Here is a 19,199-nt window from a genome sequence, read left to right on the forward strand (position 1 = left end):
ATTATCTACGAGCGAATAAACTTCAATGTCACCAATGAATTCCATGAATTGGCATGATAGATGGTGACGAAGTTTATTCGTTCGATGTATCACAACGCTTGTTCTTGATTCCAATTCACCATGCCTTATAAGGTGGTGACATTGAATGTCTACTTGGAACATTTCTTGAGAGGTATTGCTAGCTTTCTATTGATTTTCATGTTGACAAAAGACTCCTCGTCAATTTCACCTATGAATACTCTGAAATCAAGAAATAAATACTGTCCTGCAATGAAATATTTCATAATTCCACTTACACATTATTTCCTCTGAGTATTTGCAATCCTAGCCTCTCTTGAACAACTCCCTGCTCGGGATCATATTTATTCTCAGTACAATCTCTAATGATGAGATTTGTGTGTTGGTCACTGCCTTCAAGAACTCCCATAATATATCGTCCATCAACAGTGACTACAGCCACAGTATCTATTAGAATTATCATGATGACAAAAATGATGACATTGTGTGAATTAATTATAATGTAATATTAATGTAATAATTGCATATATTATTAATTAATATTGATAGAAAATAATAAAACAAATAATTCGGAACATGATATTTCCATGATAATATATTTATTTTATATATTATTTGATTGAACCTGAATCATCACAAGATACGTACTGTTCAGATATTTGGCGAGTTGATCCATTTTTTAGGGATTTATTAATATTATTGATTAATGTTGAATACTTTGTAGAACCTAGTGTCCACGCAAAGATTTGTACTTCTTAAGATTGTTGGAAAAGTCTTTGAGAAATGCGAGAACCTTTTGTTGGTCGTCCTCAAGAACTCCTACATCATTCAAATCCATTTTGTCTCTTGTTAAGACATCCAAAGAATCCAAGTTATACCAACCAAGAGAAATGAAAGTGTGAGCATATCTAGGATCTACATTGAGATATTCCAAAAATGATGCCATTTCAGACTCTTTTCTGGCAAGATATTCGTCACTAATTTCAAAAACAGATTCTTTAGGAACCATTGTTGATCTATCTTTCACAACTCCATGAATATCTCCATTCCTATAGGCAACAGTGATGTGGAAATGGTAAGGTTCCAATCCAAGTGTAGCTCTCAAGCGTTGAGCACTTGGCCAATCAATGATCACAAAGTATGCGTCATTCTTTTGTTTTTGATCTTTTGAGTTTGATTGTGATGAAGGCAATGCAAGTCCATCATTTGAATGGGCTGTTTCCTCTTGAGAAACCTTACCGAGTCCAATTGCTTGATAATCGTTGGTGACAACTTTGGAAATAATATGCATTAAAATTTCAATCTTTTCCTCTTCCGAGCCTTGTTTCAATAATTGCTTTTGTTTCTCGTTAAATAAATGCTCTAATTCTCTTGATGATTCTAAATTCTTTAAAGCTGTATTAATTTCAGGTCGGGTCATCACCGTTATATGATGAATAGGACCGTCCCGTTTAATTCGCTTCTGCAATAATGGCTGGTTTTCTGATATATCAGGATTAATGTTGTATTTTTTAACTAGCTCATCAATTGAATGACCAAACAATCCAATGTATCCAAAATACTATCCATCATTTCATACAATTTATGGATTCTCAAATTATCATTGAATACTTACTTGGAATTCGTCTCTCATTTTAAGATTTCTCTTAGAGACACAAATATAACGGAAAGGGTTTGAACCTCTAGAAAAGTGATCTAAATTAAACTCTTCTGCAAGAGAATGAACTCTCTTTCTTTGAGCTAGATTTAAAGTGTTTGAAAAATCAAAAACATGGGCCTTTTCATCCTCTACAAACTCCTTCAGGCATTTGTAAAAAGACTTTCCCATCTCATCTTCAGGTTCTTTAGGAATGATTGGTTTTAAATTATTTCTTTGAGAATAATTAATCATTTCTTGGTTCAATGGTTTTCTAATGATGAAGAATTGTGCAGTAGTTTTGCCACCTCCTCGACGTGCCACTACTTGTTGATGTTTTTCATTTCTTTTTGATGGAAATACTTTCTCAGGTTTTTCTTCTTTTTGAGTTGTTGAGTGAGCAGATGGTTTCTTGAAGTCTTTTTTCTTCTTTTTGTCTCCTAGCGGTTTTAAATGATGGCTAGTGGTGGGATGAGAGGCATAAAAGGTCGGAGAAGCCTTTTGAGGAGACGATGCAGCGTTGGTTTGAGAAGTTGGTGATGATGATATTACGGCGGCTGAGTAAGAGCCAACAATTTCTGTTGTTGCTTGCTTGTTGGAGGAGGATCCTACAACAACTTGTGCTGATGATGATGATAGAGCCACAGTTTTCTTTCCACTACTTTGAGAAAGGTTGTCTTCTTTTCTTCTCCCTGTTGCGTGAGGCTCGGATGTTTCTTGCCTTTTGTTCTTGTTGCTTCGGGATTTGTTGTTGTTGTTCATTCCTCCTCTGAATGTTCTTCGACCTCCGCCCTTTTTAGAGACAACGAGTTGAAATTCTTCGTCTTGTTGGGATGAAGGGGTCATCATGTTGTTTAGCATTTTTCTTTTTTAGAATCAACCACTCACAACAAGGCGTTATCAATTCTAGATTACAAATCATTTATTGTTTTGGTCCACACTTGTGCTACTACTGCTTGCAGAAACACTTTGTTGCTTTTTTCGCTTCTTACGTTTGTGTTCTTGTTGTTCTGTTTTTGTGGGTTCTTCTTCTCCCTGCTCGTCTTCTCCCTCGTCCTCATCATCGTCATACACATAGTATTTGCTTCGGTCAACACCCACCTTCCAAGTGAATGTTTTATTTCTCGAGGTTAATTGTCTGGAACTCGTTCCTCCAGTTGGCAAGCATCTTTGAACATCCTCCACCTTGGTATTGAGATCAGTAATGTTTGACGAATATTGCTGAATTCGTTCGTTGAATTTGCTGTTTTGAGTCCTTAAATTAGATATCATCTGTCGTATTGTGTTGTGTGTAAGATTCATTCTTTCTGTACCTATATTTTCAACCCTGTTCGAGATGTTATAAAACTGATTTTGTGAACTAGATCTTGTGATAGCATTGATACTATTAAAGGTGGAGGTATTAGAGTTGGTTGGTGTTGGAACAGAAGGTTCATTATTGTAATTAAATTGAGGACGAGACACAATAGATGGAATAGAAGGTATTGAGGGAAGTACATGTTGGTTGTAAGTAGTGTTTTGAGAGTTGGGAGAAGGAATGTTCGAAGGTAAATTTGGAATATATGGTAAATCGTGATAGTTTTGAGAGCTCTGTTTCGAGTATGTTTGTTGTTGTTGTGAAGAGGAGGAGGACAGCATTTTCTGTGTAACAAGCGGTGGAATTCCAAACACTGATTTCTCTGTGCTGCTGCTAGAACTGTTGCTTAATGGCCTTAATGCATTATTTGTGGATGGAATGTTGAATTGTTGAGGGGTGGAAATACTTGTAAATTGAGGAGGTAAGAAAGAAAGAGAGCTTGAAGGAGATTCCGCTGTTACGCTCGTATGTGGCAGTTCAGGTTGTCCATAAATTCTAATGAGCTTGAAAATGTAAGATGAGATGGATGGCTCAAAAAAGTATTCGCCAACAAAGTAAAGTCCGTCGTATCGATAACCATGTAAAGGACAATGAAGATTTTTTGGTGGTGCTTCTCTGTCGATAGACGACTCATATCTTCCACGAATCACTCTCACAGGAATTTTGTATGTCGAGTTTTGAGCTAAAGCTTCTGCAGCTGTTCCTCTAACAGAAGGTGGAGAAGAAGATTGGAGGTCATTTGGTTGAAAATTAATCGAGTACAAGACAACAGTTCCTCTATCCTCGTGTTCTTCTTGAGAATCATAAATAATTAGTGAAGGAGCAGGTTTTGAATAATTGACATTTGTACACACAGCTGATTGAAGATCTGTATGAAGTTTGCAATCTAACAAGTCCATTCTTGACTCAAACTTCATGCCAACGACAATATCAGGAATATTTCCATAAATTTCTCCAGTCTCGTTGTCAATTTTACAAATCATTGCATCTATGAAAAGTAGTGGTGGCATTAAGGAAAGGCTGCCAGTCTCTTATTGCGTAAACATACCTTGAACGTCCTTTCGTGAAAAGTTAGAGATTTCTGCCAAATATTGCAATGAAATTGTTCTTTTGCGATCCTTGTAATGAACACCTGTTACACCAGGACTTGTGAGTGTTGGGAGTGATTTTTGGGAAGGTGTGGGTGGAGATGAATTGATGATTGATTGAAGGGTGGGTAATAGTGCAGGATTGTTACTGGAAGACGAAGAGATAGTGGCGGAGGAATGGTGAGATGAACCGTGTGATGAGGTCTCTTTGATTTGGGAAGACGACGATATCGGAGTAAGACTATTTCCTCCCAAGGGCTGTTGTTTTGTTGATTCTTGCTGTTGTTTAGAATGATCTTGATCAATAAATGAAATATTGAAGTTTGAACTTTTGAGAGTATCAGATGGAGTTTTTGCAAGAGATTGTGGAGAAGAAAGAACAGACTGAGCAGCCTTATTAAAAGTCGAAGAAGAATTCAAAGGTGGGAGAGGTGTGTTAAGAGAAATGTTACTATTATTATCTAATAATTTCTTAGAAACATCTCCGCTTGAATCCGATGAAACACCTGTCTTCAATCTTTGGTGTGATGATGCAGTGTATTGTTCCGAATAATTAGCAGCTCGACCTGCATCAAAAAACATGTCATCATAATCTATATATCCACTATTGGAGTTAATTTTAGAAGAAGAGGTGGTATTATTGGGCGTGTTGTTGTCTTGAGAAGGGGTCATACCACACCGATGATGAGATTGAATAGCCGTATGTTGGTAAATGATGATGGTGCACAATTGTTGTTGATTTATATGAAGAGAGTCTCGTGTACAGAGACAGGTGTGCTCTTTGTTGTTATAAATTAATACGGACTGCTAGTGCGCTTGTCTGTTTGTGGTTGGAAGTTGTGGCACACACGACAAACGAGAGTTGGCTGATGAAAACGATTGGCCGGCGAGAGGTTTAAATTTATTTTTTTGAGTGGTTGTTTTTGGTAACAATAACACGAAACCAATCTCAGATCAACGAGATTTTAGTTGTCTTCTTCGGAAGAGGATGATGAAGACTCGCTGTCACTACTACTTGAAGAGGAACTAGATGACTGTTTGGCCTTCTTTTCCGATTTTTTGCGCTTCCTTTTCTTTTCAGTCACACTTTTCTCGAGTTTTTTTCGTTTTAAAAGCATCTCTCGAACGTTTGAATCAAAAGCTACAAGTTGAGCATCTTGGTCATTCTCAATTCCATGCTCTTTGAAATGTTGATCTAGTTTGAGAGCCTTTTTGATATGTTCGTTTTTCTGATGTTTAGGTGAGGCATTATTCTCTAATTCTTTTGAGGTTTCGTTGGATGATTGATCTGTATTGGACGACTTAAATCTTTCCTCCACACGATTAATTCTGATTTTACGTTCTTCCGCAATTTTGTTCTCAATTTCTTCGGGAGTTAATTCTCCTTTTTTTGTTAATTCAGATTTTAATTTAAACAATTCAATTTCTACTTTTTTCTTTTCTTCGTGTAATCTCAACTCTTGGTTTTCTGTTTTGATTTTAGACAAGTCTTTCTTTTCCGATGATCTATGATCCTTTCTCTTTTCTTTGCGATGAGAAATAGCGCTATAATTTCTTTGAACATAACCATTAGTTCCACTTCCTCTCGGTGTTGGTAATCCAATTCCGTTGTACATGATGATGTTTAGTTGTGTTTTGATTCGATAATTATTTTTTAAAAAGTAATAATATTATTTAGCAAATAAGCTATTTTTTTGTTTAATTAAATTCTACTTTGGAGAATGTGTTTTCTCTGGACAGATGATGTTCAACAACTTTAATTTGAAGATGTACAGAATAAATTCATCAAGCAATATTTGAACGAACCGAGCTCGAATTACATTGCTTGCTCCGTTGAAAACCTTTCGTCGAAAAAATGAGAAACCTTGGGGTATTGCGGCGTTTACAAGCGTCTGCCAACAACAAGACGCTTCTGTCTGTAATTACATCACAAACATCATCAGTTCTCTGCAAAACATCATCACCATCGTTCATTCAAAAACGATGCTTTTCATCAAGATTTAGCTTGGTAAGAGAGGACGCAAAAGACAACAAAACTAGCAATGAAAAATCGGATGATTTAAATTTTCCTTCAACAACAAATGACAATGACGTAGGTTTTCTTTTGTTGAGCCGAAATAATGATAACAATAATAATATTGTTTTATTTCATTATCATGTAGTTCATTGCTATCATTGAAGAAAAGCAAAAAGGAGCAAAATTTACTTCTGAAATGTTCGATACTCTTGTGTTGTACCTAAGGAATCTTTCAACACAAAAGAGACAAAAAGTAATACATTGGCTAGCCACCGAAAAGAAGGAAATTAAGTTAGTGAGAAAGATTAAAGAAGCCTTCATTGGTATGAGCCTTCTCAAAGCCAACATGAATCTTCAATTACCAAGAGCAATCCAAAAGGAAAGAATTTGGGCCAAATACATCAACTTTGGTATGATTCCAAGCACTCTCTCTCAACCTGCGGATAGTGCCTTCAATAGATTCAAAGTTAAACAATTATACGACTTTAGCAAATTGAAAGGTCAAGCAGATTTGGATGATATGGATGAAATGGTCGAGGATGATGTCGAAATTAGACGAGAGACTGATGAGGATGAAACAGAGGAGCAATACAGCATGAGAGACTCTTTGGATGATGATGATGATCACATTGATGATAACCTCAAGGATATTCATGATGAATTAGAAAGTATTAACGAAAATGAAATGTTTGATGCTCTGAGGATTAAAAAAGATTATATCAGATTCCATGAGTTGGTTCGTGAGAAGGTTGAAGAAGATCCTGAAAGGGTCATTCCAATTGAAACTTTTGAACGTACCTCTGATGACCTATCTCAATTAGGAACCCCTAAACAAAAGAGATTTAGCAGAGAAAAGCAAGAGTCAGAGGACGCAATCAAAACGTTGAGTGAAAAACTTTTGAAACAAGAAAGGGATGACATTACCGCACCATATTTTTTCTATCAATTTGATGAAAGACAAGTTTCTAAACAAATGGAAAATCTTCAAGCTATTACAGAAGGGCGACCATTGAAGCATGAAGTTGGAGTGCAATTGCAACCTACTTATGACAATTTCGCTGGAGTTGAAAAAGGCTATTTTGGAGATGTTGATATTGATGCTGATTGGGATGAATCACTTTATGAATACAATGGAGAACCACCTGTCACACCTCCTCTTGCTGATGATATTCAAGATCCTGAAATCTATCATGGCCAAAAGGATGCTATTACAGATGTTTCTTTCGAAGAAAAGGTTCTAAAACTTTCCAGAAATTGTAAAATGACGACTGGTGGAAGAGTTGAATCTTACAACTGCTTGTATTTGGTGGGAAGCTATAGTGGTTTGTGTGGTGTTGGTTTTGGAGCAGCTGCATCCCCTGCTGTTGCTCAGGCTAAGGCCAGAAAGGCAGCATATAAGAACATTAGAAGTATTGAACCTGGCGCATGCATTCCACGTTCTCACTTAATTGAAGGAAAATTCGGTTCATCAAAAATTAGAATTCATCCAAGTACCAAAGAACAACCAACTGCCAACCCTATTTTGAGAAAACTATGTGCATATCTTGGCCTTAAATACTGTTCTGTCAGACTTTATGGAAGTAGAAACATTTTGAATGTCATTCCAGCTTTCTTCCAATGCATAGATCAACTCAAAACACTCGACAGTGAAGCATCCATGCGTGGTGTTATGCCAGTTTATGTGAAAAAAGAGTTTGGCGACTACATGGAAAGAGTAAGAGCAGGAAAAGGATTGTACGGATGGTAGAATCACTAACAATAAATTTATAATGAGGATCATCAAAAAGTTCTTTCTGCAAGCTGCACAATCAACAACATAATTTTTGAAAGTATTATTGTATTTGTGTTTATTGAGTTTAAACATTTTATCCTCTCTTCTTTGTTGAGACACCGACGGTCTTTCCTCTTCTACCAGTTGTCTTGGTGTGTTGACCACGGACTCTCAAGCCCCACATGTGTCTCAAACCTCTCTCGGACTTGATCTTCTTCAATCTTTCCAAGTCATCTCTCAAAGCCATATCGACAGAGTTGGCAACCAAGTGCTCAGTAGCACCAGTCTTCCAGTCTCTTCTTCTATTGAGGAACCAGCTTGGAATCTTGTACTTTTCAGGAGATTGAATGACATCTTGGATTTTGTTGAGTTGGTCTTCAGTCAATTCACCAGCTCTCTTGGTTTGGTCAATTTCAGACTTCTTCAAGACAATACCGGCGAAACGTCTACCAACACCCTTAACAGCGGTCAATGCATATAAAATAGATCTTCTACCTTCGATGTTGGTGTTGAAAAGACGCAACAATTCCTTGAAGTTCTCTTCTTGGGTTACAACGAGAGACATTATGATGATGAGTTTTGGCGTATTTTTTTCAATCAAATTTTTTAAAAAAAACAGTCAACCAAAATCATAACTTTACAACGTCGAAGAAAAACCAGTCTCCAGAGTCTGTGTTTATCAACACTTGACCATTGGTCATTTTCCACAATGATCTTTAATTGGCAAAGAGCGTTCGTGTATGGACCTTGTATTGTTTATGATTCTTCAATACACAGTATCGTTGGCCAACATTCTATTTCATGTCAAAACACGTTCACAAAAAATGTTTAAAAGTCTCTCGGAAAATCTTGGTCTTGGTGATTTGGTAGAAAGCCCCGAAAGTCTAGAACCATCTTCCATGACCATGTCATCTCTCACAACGGCAAACACTAATAATCACGTAACGACAAACTCGTCTCCGTCCTTGATTGGATCTTCTTCATCTCCTGCACTGAATATCAATTTAGTACCATTAATTAATTCGGAGAGTGAGCATCCCGATGTTGAAGATGAAGAAATTATGAAAAAAAGTAAATTCAAATCCTATCGAGATGACATAATCTCTGTTTTAAAATCATTCGATAATACTCGAGAATGGGCTGATTTAATTAAATGTTTGCAAAAGATGAAGAAAGTGTTAATCAAAAATAGCTCTCTACCCATTTTACCTGAGAAGATTACTGTCAGTAAACGATTAGCACAATGTCTAAATCCAGCTTTACCAAGTGGTGTTCATTTAAAAACTTTGGAGACTTTTGAAGAAATATTTAAATTAATTACAGTTAGTATTATGAATTATTTTTTTCAAATTACTCATCACATTATTAGGGAAAAAGACTTGCCAGAGATATTCACTTGTATAGTTCTGGTTTGTTTACTCTATTTCCAAGTGCATCTTCACAAATCAAGGTTAGTTTTTAAACATTGATATTTGATACAATTTTTGAAAGCCTGTTATTTTGAATCTGTTCGAGAAATATTATTTACCGCTGGGAAAGGCTCTTGTTCCATGCCTTCCAGGACTAGTTTTGGCGCTCCTTTCCTCATTAGAAGAAGAAGGTAGTGACATTTTTAAGAAAGTAAGTATGCAAAGAATAGAAAAATTGACAACAATGTTACAAGACATTGAAAGTAATGATTACATTGAGAGCTATTAGTGATGAAAACGTTTTCTTTCAATCCCTGTGGAAAGGAATATTACTAACACCTCAATTCAGAGTTTCTGCTTTAAACCATATTATATATTGCTTAAAAAGTATGTTATGAATTTATATATCTATTTTTCAAATTAACCTCTGCCTTCAGAAAATGAAGAACCTTTAACCTACAAATTACCAATATTTGGAGGTTGTCCAGAATTGGTAGTTGAAGCAATGGTTGCATCTTTGAGAGATAATAATATTATGGCACAGAGAGCCTGTTTAGAGATTTTATCATCTTTTTTAACTCTTGACAAACGGAACAATGATAGTTCTGAGAGTTATATTTTTGATGATCAATCCTTTATCATACTATGCAGCAATGCTCTTATACTTACACTAAAGGGAGATGTTTCCGTTAACAGAAGAATATTCTCTTGGCTATTTGGATCTAGTGATACTGATGTTGAATTTATATCTAAACACTCAATATCTATTATTTCATCATCTCTCAAACAATTAATAACTGAAAGAAGCTACAACATTCCAATAGTCAAAGTTATTGAAATAGCGAATATTATTTTTGAAAGAATTGGGGATCATTGTTCTTTGAAAAGATCCGTTATGGAGAACATTATTACAGAAATGATATATCTATTGAGTAGTGATCACATCGACAATTCTGTCAAGGAGAGTATTTCTAATTTTATTTCTAGTACTGAATCTATGCCTCTGCTATGGACAAGTTTGAAGCAAATTATAGAAAATTGCTTTGAGAAAGAAGAAAACGAAACCACGAACTATAGTATCATTCTTGGTACAGTCTCCTTTATGTGCAATCAAAAGTCGGCACGATCATTCATTTCGGAAATATCACAATTGTTTCTAATTTTTGTAGACTCTCTAACACACAAAGTGAACAATAAGATTTATCAAAATGTTATCTCTATTGAGCGAAACATCAATATTTGTAAATATTTATTGGAACAGATTGTAGAAGAGTCTAATGACTTTGCGACCATCCTCTATGAGAAAACAGAATATCTCTTTAAGATAGTAACATCAAACTATTTCAGAGATGACCTATTAACCTCTATTGAACGTTCATCCATATTTCAATATCGAACATTATTCAGAAACACTTGTGATTTTTTGACCAACGCCATTAGAAAAAAACATTCACACTTGGATCAATTTGAAGAATTTTCTTCTTTGACTTCCAACCCTACTGATATAATTCCTACATTTATGAAAACTCTATTCTCGTGTTCCTTCTCTCAAGATGCCTATATCAGTATTTTCAGTCTTAACACCTTGTTAGGTTTTCTTTCAAATCAAGAATCTGGATTGGATCGATTTAAACAAAGATATATTGTGAAAGAGTCCAATTATTTGAAGGCGATTACAACCCGTTTATGGGATATGCTCACACCATCATATTCATATCTTCATTTTGAAGTGACGAGACTAATTGTAGAGTTGTACAATCTTAATAGACAAGTTTGCAACGCTGTTGTTTCAGATGCCATGTCAAACTCAAATATTGAAAAGAAATTAGAAGGAAATCGACGTTTTGCATTGATCTGGAGACTCATGGATGATCTAGACATTAAGAATAGAATCTTTGAGGACGGATTTTACTTAATGTTAGACGCTATAAGCAATGATCAATCCTCGTTAAAGCTCGTGTCGCAATCTTGGCTTCTTTCCTCATTCTCACATATCGATAGAATATTAGACCCCTTGTTGTTGACTCTTGTTGATAAGGAATCTCTAAAACAACTTTCTAAACATACAAGAGTGAAATCCTCCGATTCATCCATGAGTGATACGAGCACAGATTCCAACTCGGAACGAAGTTTGCAAACCTTATCAATAAGAAAGACTCTATTTGATGAAAGCCGATGCAAATACGTTTTATCACTTTTGAGAAACATTATGAATGTCTCTCCAGAACTATTTATTGAACAAACTTTGAAAATGAAGGCCAGTGATGAAGTGTTGAATGTGTATGAAAAATTCATTCTTGGAAGACCCTATTACATGAATGAAGAATCACTTCCTTCATCCAAATTGAAATTCGATGGAAGAGATTACTTTTCATTACTAGCTGTGCTTTGTGTTAAATTGATGGAATGTGGCATTGTGGTGAATTCTGACCTTTTATCTGCAAACAAGAATATTGTTTCTAATGAATCTTCACTCGATGAATGTATCAGAACAAGCGCTGCCTCTTTCATTAAGGACATTTTGCTAAATGGTAAACAATTTGCTAAGACAACAGGTCTCTGTATTGCTCTTTGTGAATGCATTCTTTCTCACTTACAAATTGCCATTGATAATAATGATGTGGTTTTTCAAGTTGAGCTCTTAGGAATGGTTCAAATGATCATGGAACATTTGGATAGTCATACTGTTAAGCCAATGAGTACTACTACCTTAACATCTTCTCAGCAAGCAGGTACAACATCACAAGTAGCTTCTGAAGAATCTTCTCCTATATACACTTTGATTAATTCTCCAACATTTTTAAAAACTATTATTCAAGGTCTCGTTTCATCTAGCAGAATTGAAGTATTATCAACATTTCACTCCTTTTCACTACTGAGTTATTGGATAGACAGTATTATTTTATTTTTACCCTATTTACATTTTACATTACCAAAACTTGTTACTTTTATAGCTCCCTCGTTTTGTCAAATTATTACTGACAATGCACTGCAAGGAATTGATAGCATTAGAAGTCAAGTGATTAATAGCTTATTAACAGGGTTAAGAAAAATGTTAGAGTATTGTGTTTTGAGAGAGATTAATATTCCTAAACCAACTTCACATAATGATGAAAATACGTCTGGAATTGTCATTCCTTTCAAAATGTTTACAGACTTTGTGAAAGATGTGTTTACACAAGATGATCAAGTTTCAATAATTACCTCACCTGACTATGAAGCAAGGAAGAATATGATGGCTGAACTACCCTCCATTATTGAGTCTATGGTTATTGTGTGGAAATCATTACGTGCATTAGTTATTGGAATTCCAGAAAATAATCTCTCTCCATTGCATGATAAATTGAAACATGTCAATTTGAGCGGTGTACCTGAGTTTGGAACTTTACATTCACGATTTGATATTGAGAGAAATATTTTAAGGTTTATTGATCCATTGATATTACAATTTCCAAATCAATTAGTGATATCAATACTAATGACATGGACAAAATGGCATGAAAGCTCCTCGTCATCCATGTATTGCGTTGAAAATAGCCTAGACACTCACTTGATCGATATTTTAAATAGTTGTGATAGCACAGTACCAGAGAGTATCATTTCTAGTGTTTGTGATTTTATTCTTAATTTCTCGAATATGAATCAACAAGAAGATGAAAAGAACAGAGTTTTACCTTTCCATTTTCTCATCTACTACATGAAGAAATGTATAATGAGTGAAAATCACTTGCAGATAGCCCAAAAAATTATTTCATTGACTAATAGCATCTCTTCAGAAAAGAATATTGATCTCTTAACTCTCACAGTCTTGTTACGAGTAGTACATCAATTTTTAACCAGGTGGAGTACAAACATTCAAACTGATAAGAAAACCAAATCCTCCATGAGGGATAGCACTCAAAAGCTTATTGAGATATGTTTTACGGCCTGTACCAAGGACATGATAGATCGAAGGAATGATCTTGTGAAAGATTTAAAGAAAATATCGTCTTCTAACAATCTTCAAAATTTAGACAATTCAAAAGAGCTCATTCTCCGAAAAACTATCCATGATAAGAAAGATTCAGCCAAAAACTTTCTCAAATTACTTGGCAACATTTTAAATGATATTATGACTCATTTGTATGGAGAGAAAGATCTCGGAGGTCAACCATTAATAATTTCAATTTTATATCCTTTATTTGTAATCATTAACAATAGGGAAATTACAAACCTGAAAAGAGTGAAACAAGCCGTTAAACTGATTTCCACTTTCAGTAGCTCCATATTGAACATGAGGCCACTTAAAAAGGAAATTTGGGAATCCGTGTTGGATAACAATTTTTTTTACTGCCAAAGTTCTACATTCAAATATTGGTTGAAAATATTTACAAACATGGAAACTACGGACACATCTTTGGTTCAAGATTTATTGAACAGGTTTGCGTCTACTTCAAGTTTATTAACATCAAGTACCACAGAAGCTTATGCAAGAGCAAGACTAATGAAGAGAATTGCATTCATGCTATTTGTTGGTAGAAGTAATGACTACAACCACTTTATTCCTTCAATAGTAGAGAAAATTGTGGAATCCCTTAAAGTGAATGGATCTGCTCATAGTAACAATACTTTATTGTCGAGTGTTCTTTTATTTTATAGAGTTCTAATCATCAGAATAACTACAGACAATCTACGAAAATGGTGGCCAATGATCATGACAGATATCATGAAAATATTTAGCGAGAGAACTGTTGACGATGAAGACTCTAGCGTCTTGATTGAAGGTTTAAAGTTTTTGGATCTTGCTACTGTGAAGGTATGTTTACAAGTTCATTGACAATTTTACTGAAATTCAATGATATAGCTTCCGCAAGAATTTCAATTGTACAAGTGGATATTTATACGGGATACATCTTCTGAGAGTGAAAAAAAACAGCCATTTTCTGTACTATTCTCTCCCTACTTGGATCCATTTGTTGATCCAACCTGTGACGTTTCTACCGTGTTGAATACTGCAGCTCAAAAGGAAGCCAGAACACCTGTGTGTACATCCTTTTTGAGAAGCGATATTGTATCTACCAGGCGTTTTGCATCAATACTTTCATCAGAAGGTAGACGACAACAGTTGTATTCAGCCACCTCATTCAATGCTTTAGAATGTGATGACGAAGTTATTAATGAAAGTATTCAAGAAGATATGGTAGAGCTAAGTCCTGATGATAAGTCAAGACTAAAGAATGAACCAACACCAAGTATAAATGGTGCTGAAGAAAATTGGGTGATGATTGATACACTTAATAATTAAAAGTAACAAACACTCAACAATTAAATGTAACAATAACTTAATCTATATTGAGGGACATCTATACATGTAAGGTAAATTTTGTACATTGGTCTTGTCTTTTCTCATTTTAACGAGTACCCGTTCTTGATTACCTCTGTCGTCTGTAGAAATTACTTCTCCTACAAAATGAAGAGTGGGTTGAGCGTGGTGTTTTTCATGATGTGTCACGATTGGAATACTGTATGATGGCGTACATATTGACGCTTTTTGCACCACTTGTCCGAGGGATGCTTTTGAATGAATTTTTGCAATATTTTCAGCCATTTCAGAATCTGCTGTAATGGTTATTACTCTCGTTTTTGATCCTTCCTCTACTTTTGTTGAGGAATTCCATTCTTTTTCCTGTTGGATGCTGCTTTCGGTGGTGGGTCTGTGCTTTTTTGTTGAGCCATCTGACCTGCTAGAGGTCGATGATATTACCGAACAAACATCGTCATCTTTTTTATAAGCTGCTGTTTGGTTTGCAGTCTTGTCCAATATATCCTGAGACGATTGATCGGTTGGAGACTTTTCCTTGTTCGCTCGAAGCTCCGTGACTCTCTCTTGAATTATGGACAGAGCCTCCTTTATCTCAAAATCATTAATATCTTTGACAATTGTCAAACAATAAAAAAGAGACGGTCTTCCAACTTACATTCTTCAAAATCAAGATTATTGATGAATTCCAAAACATCTTCAACCTCTTTTTCTTCTTTCTTTTCAATTTCTTCTGTTGTCATAGCCCATTCAGGCTTTTCTTTTTTACTCTTCTAATAATAATAGTTAACCATTTTGAATTATTCAAATAAAAAACAAAAATACCTTTTGTTTTGGTTTTTCTTCCATTGAAACTTCTTTAGTGTTTGTATTTTTTGTGTTCATCAATTCCTCGACTTTTTCCTTTGTCATTTCAAAATCGTTCATCAAAGCATTCCTTATCTTGGATTGAGTTTCGGTAAATTGCTGCTTTTTTCTTTCCGATTCTATTTGCTTCTCTGCTCGCTCCATCCTTTCCAATTCTTTTTGATGTTGTAATTGTTTAAGGTATTTCTTATGTCTTACCAGTGCATTATCATCACTATGAGCTTTTTGCTCAAATTTTATCTTTGCAATGGCATTATTATATAGATCATCCTTTGCGGGAGGTAATCCCAAGTATCGTTCTTCAAAAAATGTTCCTGAAGGAATAAAGGGGTCAGAATGAAGTGGTTTTGAAGCCTTTGCTGCCCGCCGTTCATGATCGTGATTAATAGAAGGAGGCGGATGGGACATCATTACCTGAGGCGTGTAATGTGCGGGACTAGGAGTTGAACTCTCTCTCTGTGGTTGTTGAGATGATGAATTTTCTCCGTGATTGCTGTTGTGATCCATTTTTTAATTTTTTGAGAATTGTTGCCGTTACAGTAAATTTTGGCGGTTATAGAGTGTGAACATGTCACACCAATCGTACTTAAAACAAGTTGCTGGCCTATAGAGGTCAGCTTACGAACACTTTACCCAAATTTATACGGCATATTTGAAATATGTATGTATGTCATTATATGTCACCTCGAACACTTTGTTGGTACGAAACAACGAACCAAAAAGGCATTCTTCTGCACGCACTAGAGAATCTATTCACTAGATAAAGTTGAAGGAGAGTGTAGATAGTTTGAACCGCACGAGTACTCGATTTCTTCCACCAATGTTAATTTATCCATTCATGTCCACAAGGTAGCAACCCATTACCCATTTATTTGCTAAATTTATCACGTGCAGCACGCTGAAGAGAGATTCTCGCATGACGTTGGCCATCCAATCGCCTTCCTCTCAAGTCGTCACCAGCATCGTCATCGGAACTCGGGAAGACGAGTTAATTTGGCGCCTCAAGCTTGCTTCGAAGGTGGCTCACACAACTTGCTCATCACTCAATTTCGTTACAATTTTTTTTCGTCATTTAAAAAAATCGCAAAAAAACGCTCTCGGTTTCATCACCAACTGAAAAAATTTGTATATTACAGAGACGCACAAAATGGGTCAGTCAATTGCTAAACTCTTCGAAAACCTCTTCAAGAACAAGGAAGCCAGAATTTTGTTGGTCGGTTTGGATGCCGCTGGTAAGACAACAATTCTCTACAAACTCAAGTTGGATGAAAATGTTACTACCATCCCAACCATTGGTTTCAACGTTGAAACTGTCCAATATAAAAAGATTAACTTCACTATGGTATGTAATTTGAACAATAATATGAAAACTCTAATACACATAAACAATAATAACGCGCATTATAATATCAATAATGAACAACACAACGTGGATACAAAAAATTGTTTCTCGTGATGATGATGATTTTTGATGGTATTGATTATTTTATTTGGCGATATGATGATGATAACACACACAACAGTGGGATGTCGGTGGTCAAGACAAGATTAGACCTCTCTGGAGACACTACTATGCCAATACAAACGCCGTAATTTTCGTTGTCGACAGCAACGATAGAGATCGTATTGGTGAAGCAAGAGACGAATTACAAAAGATGTTGAGTGATGACCAATTGCGTGAATGTGTTGTCTTGATTTTGGCTAACAAGCAAGACCTTCCAAACGCTATGAGTGCTGCCGAAATGACTGACAAACTTTCTCTTCACAATTTGAGACAAAGAAACTGGTTCATTCAACCATGTTGTGCTATCAGTGGACAAGGCCTCTTTGAAGGTTTGGATTGGTTATCAGGTCAACTTTAAATCATCAACACATAAACCTTTAAATTTTAATTATTTTAGTGATTGTCTTGTTTTGCTTCTGAACTCGAGATTGCTCTTTGCCGCCTTTCAAAAAATGTTCAAAATACCGTTGAGGAAATCGAACGATGTGAAATGTTTGCAACTGATAGACCTGCAAGGCTCACTAGAGACCCGACCAGAGAAAGACAAACCTCTCAATTCTGTAACTTTGGGATCTCTGACCTTTTCCGAGAAGAGTGACCAATCAAAAGATCGATGTTCTTTGACCATCGAAAGGCAAAAGTGTGATGGAAAGAAAATTGCTTTGAAAAAGCCTCTTTTAATTTGTCGGAAAGTCATCAACGCACAGAATAATCAAACTGAATATATTATTGTAGGTGTAGCGAAAGAGAAGTTACAATTTCGTTCAAGACCAACGCCACTCACACCCTCCCCTCAACAACAAAAAACCAAAACAATTGATTTTGATGAAATGTCATCATCGTCGCCTTTGAAATTGTCATCTCAAGAAAGTGTGGCTCGGACATTGTTCTTCTCTCCAAAAACTAAAAAGGAAGAGAAATAATGAACTAACTGTTACGCCAATGAATAGGATCGATTCCACCACAATCCCTACAATACACAATTCTCTATCTCTCCAATAATGAAGCACAATCCAATTGAATGTTGTTTGTGCGAAATAAACCATTCATGCATGTCGGCACGTATGATGAGTCGCCTAGATAACAAATTTGTCCTCAATGAAAACACTCAAAAAATACAAAAACATCATCATCATGGATTGGGGCTCACTTGTCAAAACATCCGAGTTTAGGAGATTCATGTTTTTCATTTCAGTAGTCACTGTTGGAGGTCTGAGTCCTGTTGCCTACAAAATCTATACTGAAGTGAAGAACATGCCGGGAAAGAGTTTTTTCTTGTACAGAAGAAAATGTCTGGAATCGGATCCGAATGAAACACAAGATCCTCTCAATCCAGAACATTATTTAGAAGAACGAAAAAATAGTAAATATATGATGATGATTAAGGACTTTAATTTGGAGATATCGAGTACGTACAAGTGTGTGAAATAATGATTATTAATTTTTATTTTATTTTTTATGAATTTTTATATTTTTACACAAAATTGATGTAATTTGTCAAAAATTAAAATTTAGAGATGGTACTCCCTGCATTTGTGGGATGTGTGGCTGGATTATCATTATACAGATTTTATTTTCTGAGGAGAATTAAGAGCTCTCAACCAGGAAAAGTGTTAGTAATTTATAGAAAATTTGAAGGACCCAAGCAAGGAGATAATGATATAATTCGAACATTGTATACCATTCCAGATAACCAGCCATTTCCAGTTGGAAAATTCATTTATCCTTGGCAACATGTTGGATATGTAACAGAAGAGAAGATTAATTTAAAACTTGAAGACTTTAAAGTTTTCTCAAAAGATGGAAAAGAAATTCAAATAACTTTAGATTTAATTGTTGGAGTTTCTGAAAAGGACGTAACACTTTCATTGTATAGAGCTTCTGCTTATTTGATTGATTTAACGGCAGAGCAAATTAAAGAACGAGCACTGGAGTCTGTACAAGGTGGACTCATCAATAATATTAAGGATTATAGCTACAGCGATATTGCAGGAAACATTGTCGATTTCAATTATTATGTAACACAAATCGTAACATGGTATCTCAAATATTTGGGTCTAATAGTTCACAAAGCCTCACTGATTCATATTAAAACACCAGATGGAGACATTGATATTCCCATCACCAACCTGAAATAAAGAAGCTCAAACTGTTGCTGTTTGATATTTTTAAACAAAAAAAAATACCATCACACATCTCTTTCTTCAGTCGAATACAACAACAAATCCTTCAA

General features: G+C 35.4%; 11 protein-coding genes across 11 annotated transcripts; 5 read left to right on the forward strand and 6 right to left on the reverse strand.

Annotated features, from left to right (window-relative positions):
• Positions 1 to 149: 149 nt before the first annotated feature.
• On the reverse strand, positions 150 to 694 carry FDP41_001655 (uncharacterized protein; the record flags this gene model as incomplete). The annotated part of the gene is made up of 3 exons (XM_044704763.1): positions 150 to 240; positions 297 to 465; positions 667 to 694. 3 exons carry the CDS (start codon positions 692 to 694, stop codon positions 150 to 152), a joined length of 288 nt encoding a protein of 95 aa, XP_044564025.1.
• Positions 695 to 745: 51 nt separating this feature from the next.
• On the reverse strand, positions 746 to 2,515 carry FDP41_001656 (uncharacterized protein; the record flags this gene model as incomplete). The annotated part of the gene is made up of 2 exons (XM_044704764.1): positions 746 to 1,579; positions 1,634 to 2,515. 2 exons carry the CDS (start codon positions 2,513 to 2,515, stop codon positions 746 to 748), a joined length of 1,716 nt encoding a protein of 571 aa, XP_044564026.1.
• A 57-nt stretch (positions 2,516 to 2,572) lies between these two features.
• FDP41_001657 (uncharacterized protein) lies at positions 2,573 to 4,771 on the reverse strand (the record flags this gene model as incomplete). Its single annotated transcript, XM_044704765.1, has 2 exons — positions 2,573 to 3,999; positions 4,060 to 4,771. The coding sequence occupies 2 exons, from the start codon at positions 4,769 to 4,771 to the stop codon at positions 2,573 to 2,575; spliced, it is 2,139 nt and encodes a 712-aa protein (XP_044564027.1).
• Positions 4,772 to 5,064: 293 nt separating this feature from the next.
• FDP41_001658 (uncharacterized protein) lies at positions 5,065 to 5,715 on the reverse strand (the record flags this gene model as incomplete). The annotated part of the gene is made up of 1 exon (XM_044704766.1): positions 5,065 to 5,715. One exon carries the CDS (start codon positions 5,713 to 5,715, stop codon positions 5,065 to 5,067), a length of 651 nt encoding a protein of 216 aa, XP_044564028.1.
• Positions 5,716 to 5,954: 239 nt separating this feature from the next.
• Positions 5,955 to 7,863, forward strand: FDP41_001659 (uncharacterized protein; the record flags this gene model as incomplete). The annotated part of the gene is made up of 2 exons (XM_044704767.1): positions 5,955 to 6,191; positions 6,262 to 7,863. The coding sequence occupies 2 exons, from the start codon at positions 5,955 to 5,957 to the stop codon at positions 7,861 to 7,863; spliced, it is 1,839 nt and encodes a 612-aa protein (XP_044564029.1).
• Positions 7,864 to 7,981: 118 nt separating this feature from the next.
• On the reverse strand, positions 7,982 to 8,452 carry FDP41_001660 (uncharacterized protein; the record flags this gene model as incomplete). The annotated part of the gene is made up of 1 exon (XM_044704769.1): positions 7,982 to 8,452. One exon carries the CDS (start codon positions 8,450 to 8,452, stop codon positions 7,982 to 7,984), a length of 471 nt encoding a protein of 156 aa, XP_044564030.1.
• Positions 8,453 to 8,711: 259 nt separating this feature from the next.
• FDP41_001661 (uncharacterized protein) lies at positions 8,712 to 14,580 on the forward strand (the record flags this gene model as incomplete). The annotated part of the gene is made up of 6 exons (XM_044704770.1): positions 8,712 to 9,209; positions 9,257 to 9,337; positions 9,403 to 9,507; positions 9,551 to 9,683; positions 9,734 to 14,091; positions 14,140 to 14,580. The coding sequence occupies 6 exons, from the start codon at positions 8,712 to 8,714 to the stop codon at positions 14,578 to 14,580; spliced, it is 5,616 nt and encodes a 1,871-aa protein (XP_044564031.1).
• Positions 14,581 to 14,622: 42 nt separating this feature from the next.
• FDP41_001662 (uncharacterized protein) lies at positions 14,623 to 15,969 on the reverse strand (the record flags this gene model as incomplete). The annotated part of the gene is made up of 3 exons (XM_044704771.1): positions 14,623 to 15,206; positions 15,254 to 15,368; positions 15,421 to 15,969. 3 exons carry the CDS (start codon positions 15,967 to 15,969, stop codon positions 14,623 to 14,625), a joined length of 1,248 nt encoding a protein of 415 aa, XP_044564032.1.
• A 640-nt stretch (positions 15,970 to 16,609) lies between these two features.
• FDP41_001663 (uncharacterized protein) lies at positions 16,610 to 17,324 on the forward strand (the record flags this gene model as incomplete). Its single annotated transcript, XM_044704772.1, has 2 exons — positions 16,610 to 16,804; positions 16,986 to 17,324. 2 exons carry the CDS (start codon positions 16,610 to 16,612, stop codon positions 17,322 to 17,324), a joined length of 534 nt encoding a protein of 177 aa, XP_044564033.1.
• A 94-nt stretch (positions 17,325 to 17,418) lies between these two features.
• Positions 17,419 to 17,889, forward strand: FDP41_001664 (uncharacterized protein; the record flags this gene model as incomplete). The annotated part of the gene is made up of 1 exon (XM_044704773.1): positions 17,419 to 17,889. One exon carries the CDS (start codon positions 17,419 to 17,421, stop codon positions 17,887 to 17,889), a length of 471 nt encoding a protein of 156 aa, XP_044564034.1.
• A 211-nt stretch (positions 17,890 to 18,100) lies between these two features.
• FDP41_001665 (uncharacterized protein) lies at positions 18,101 to 19,104 on the forward strand (the record flags this gene model as incomplete). Its single annotated transcript, XM_044704774.1, has 2 exons — positions 18,101 to 18,374; positions 18,482 to 19,104. 2 exons carry the CDS (start codon positions 18,101 to 18,103, stop codon positions 19,102 to 19,104), a joined length of 897 nt encoding a protein of 298 aa, XP_044564035.1.
• Between the last annotated feature and the right edge of the window lie 95 nt (positions 19,105 to 19,199).

Source organism: Naegleria fowleri (genome assembly GCF_008403515.1).
Source record: "Naegleria fowleri strain ATCC 30894 chromosome Unknown tig27, whole genome shotgun sequence".
NCBI classification, from domain to species: domain Eukaryota; phylum Heterolobosea; class Eutetramitea; order Acrasida; family Naegleriidae; genus Naegleria; species Naegleria fowleri.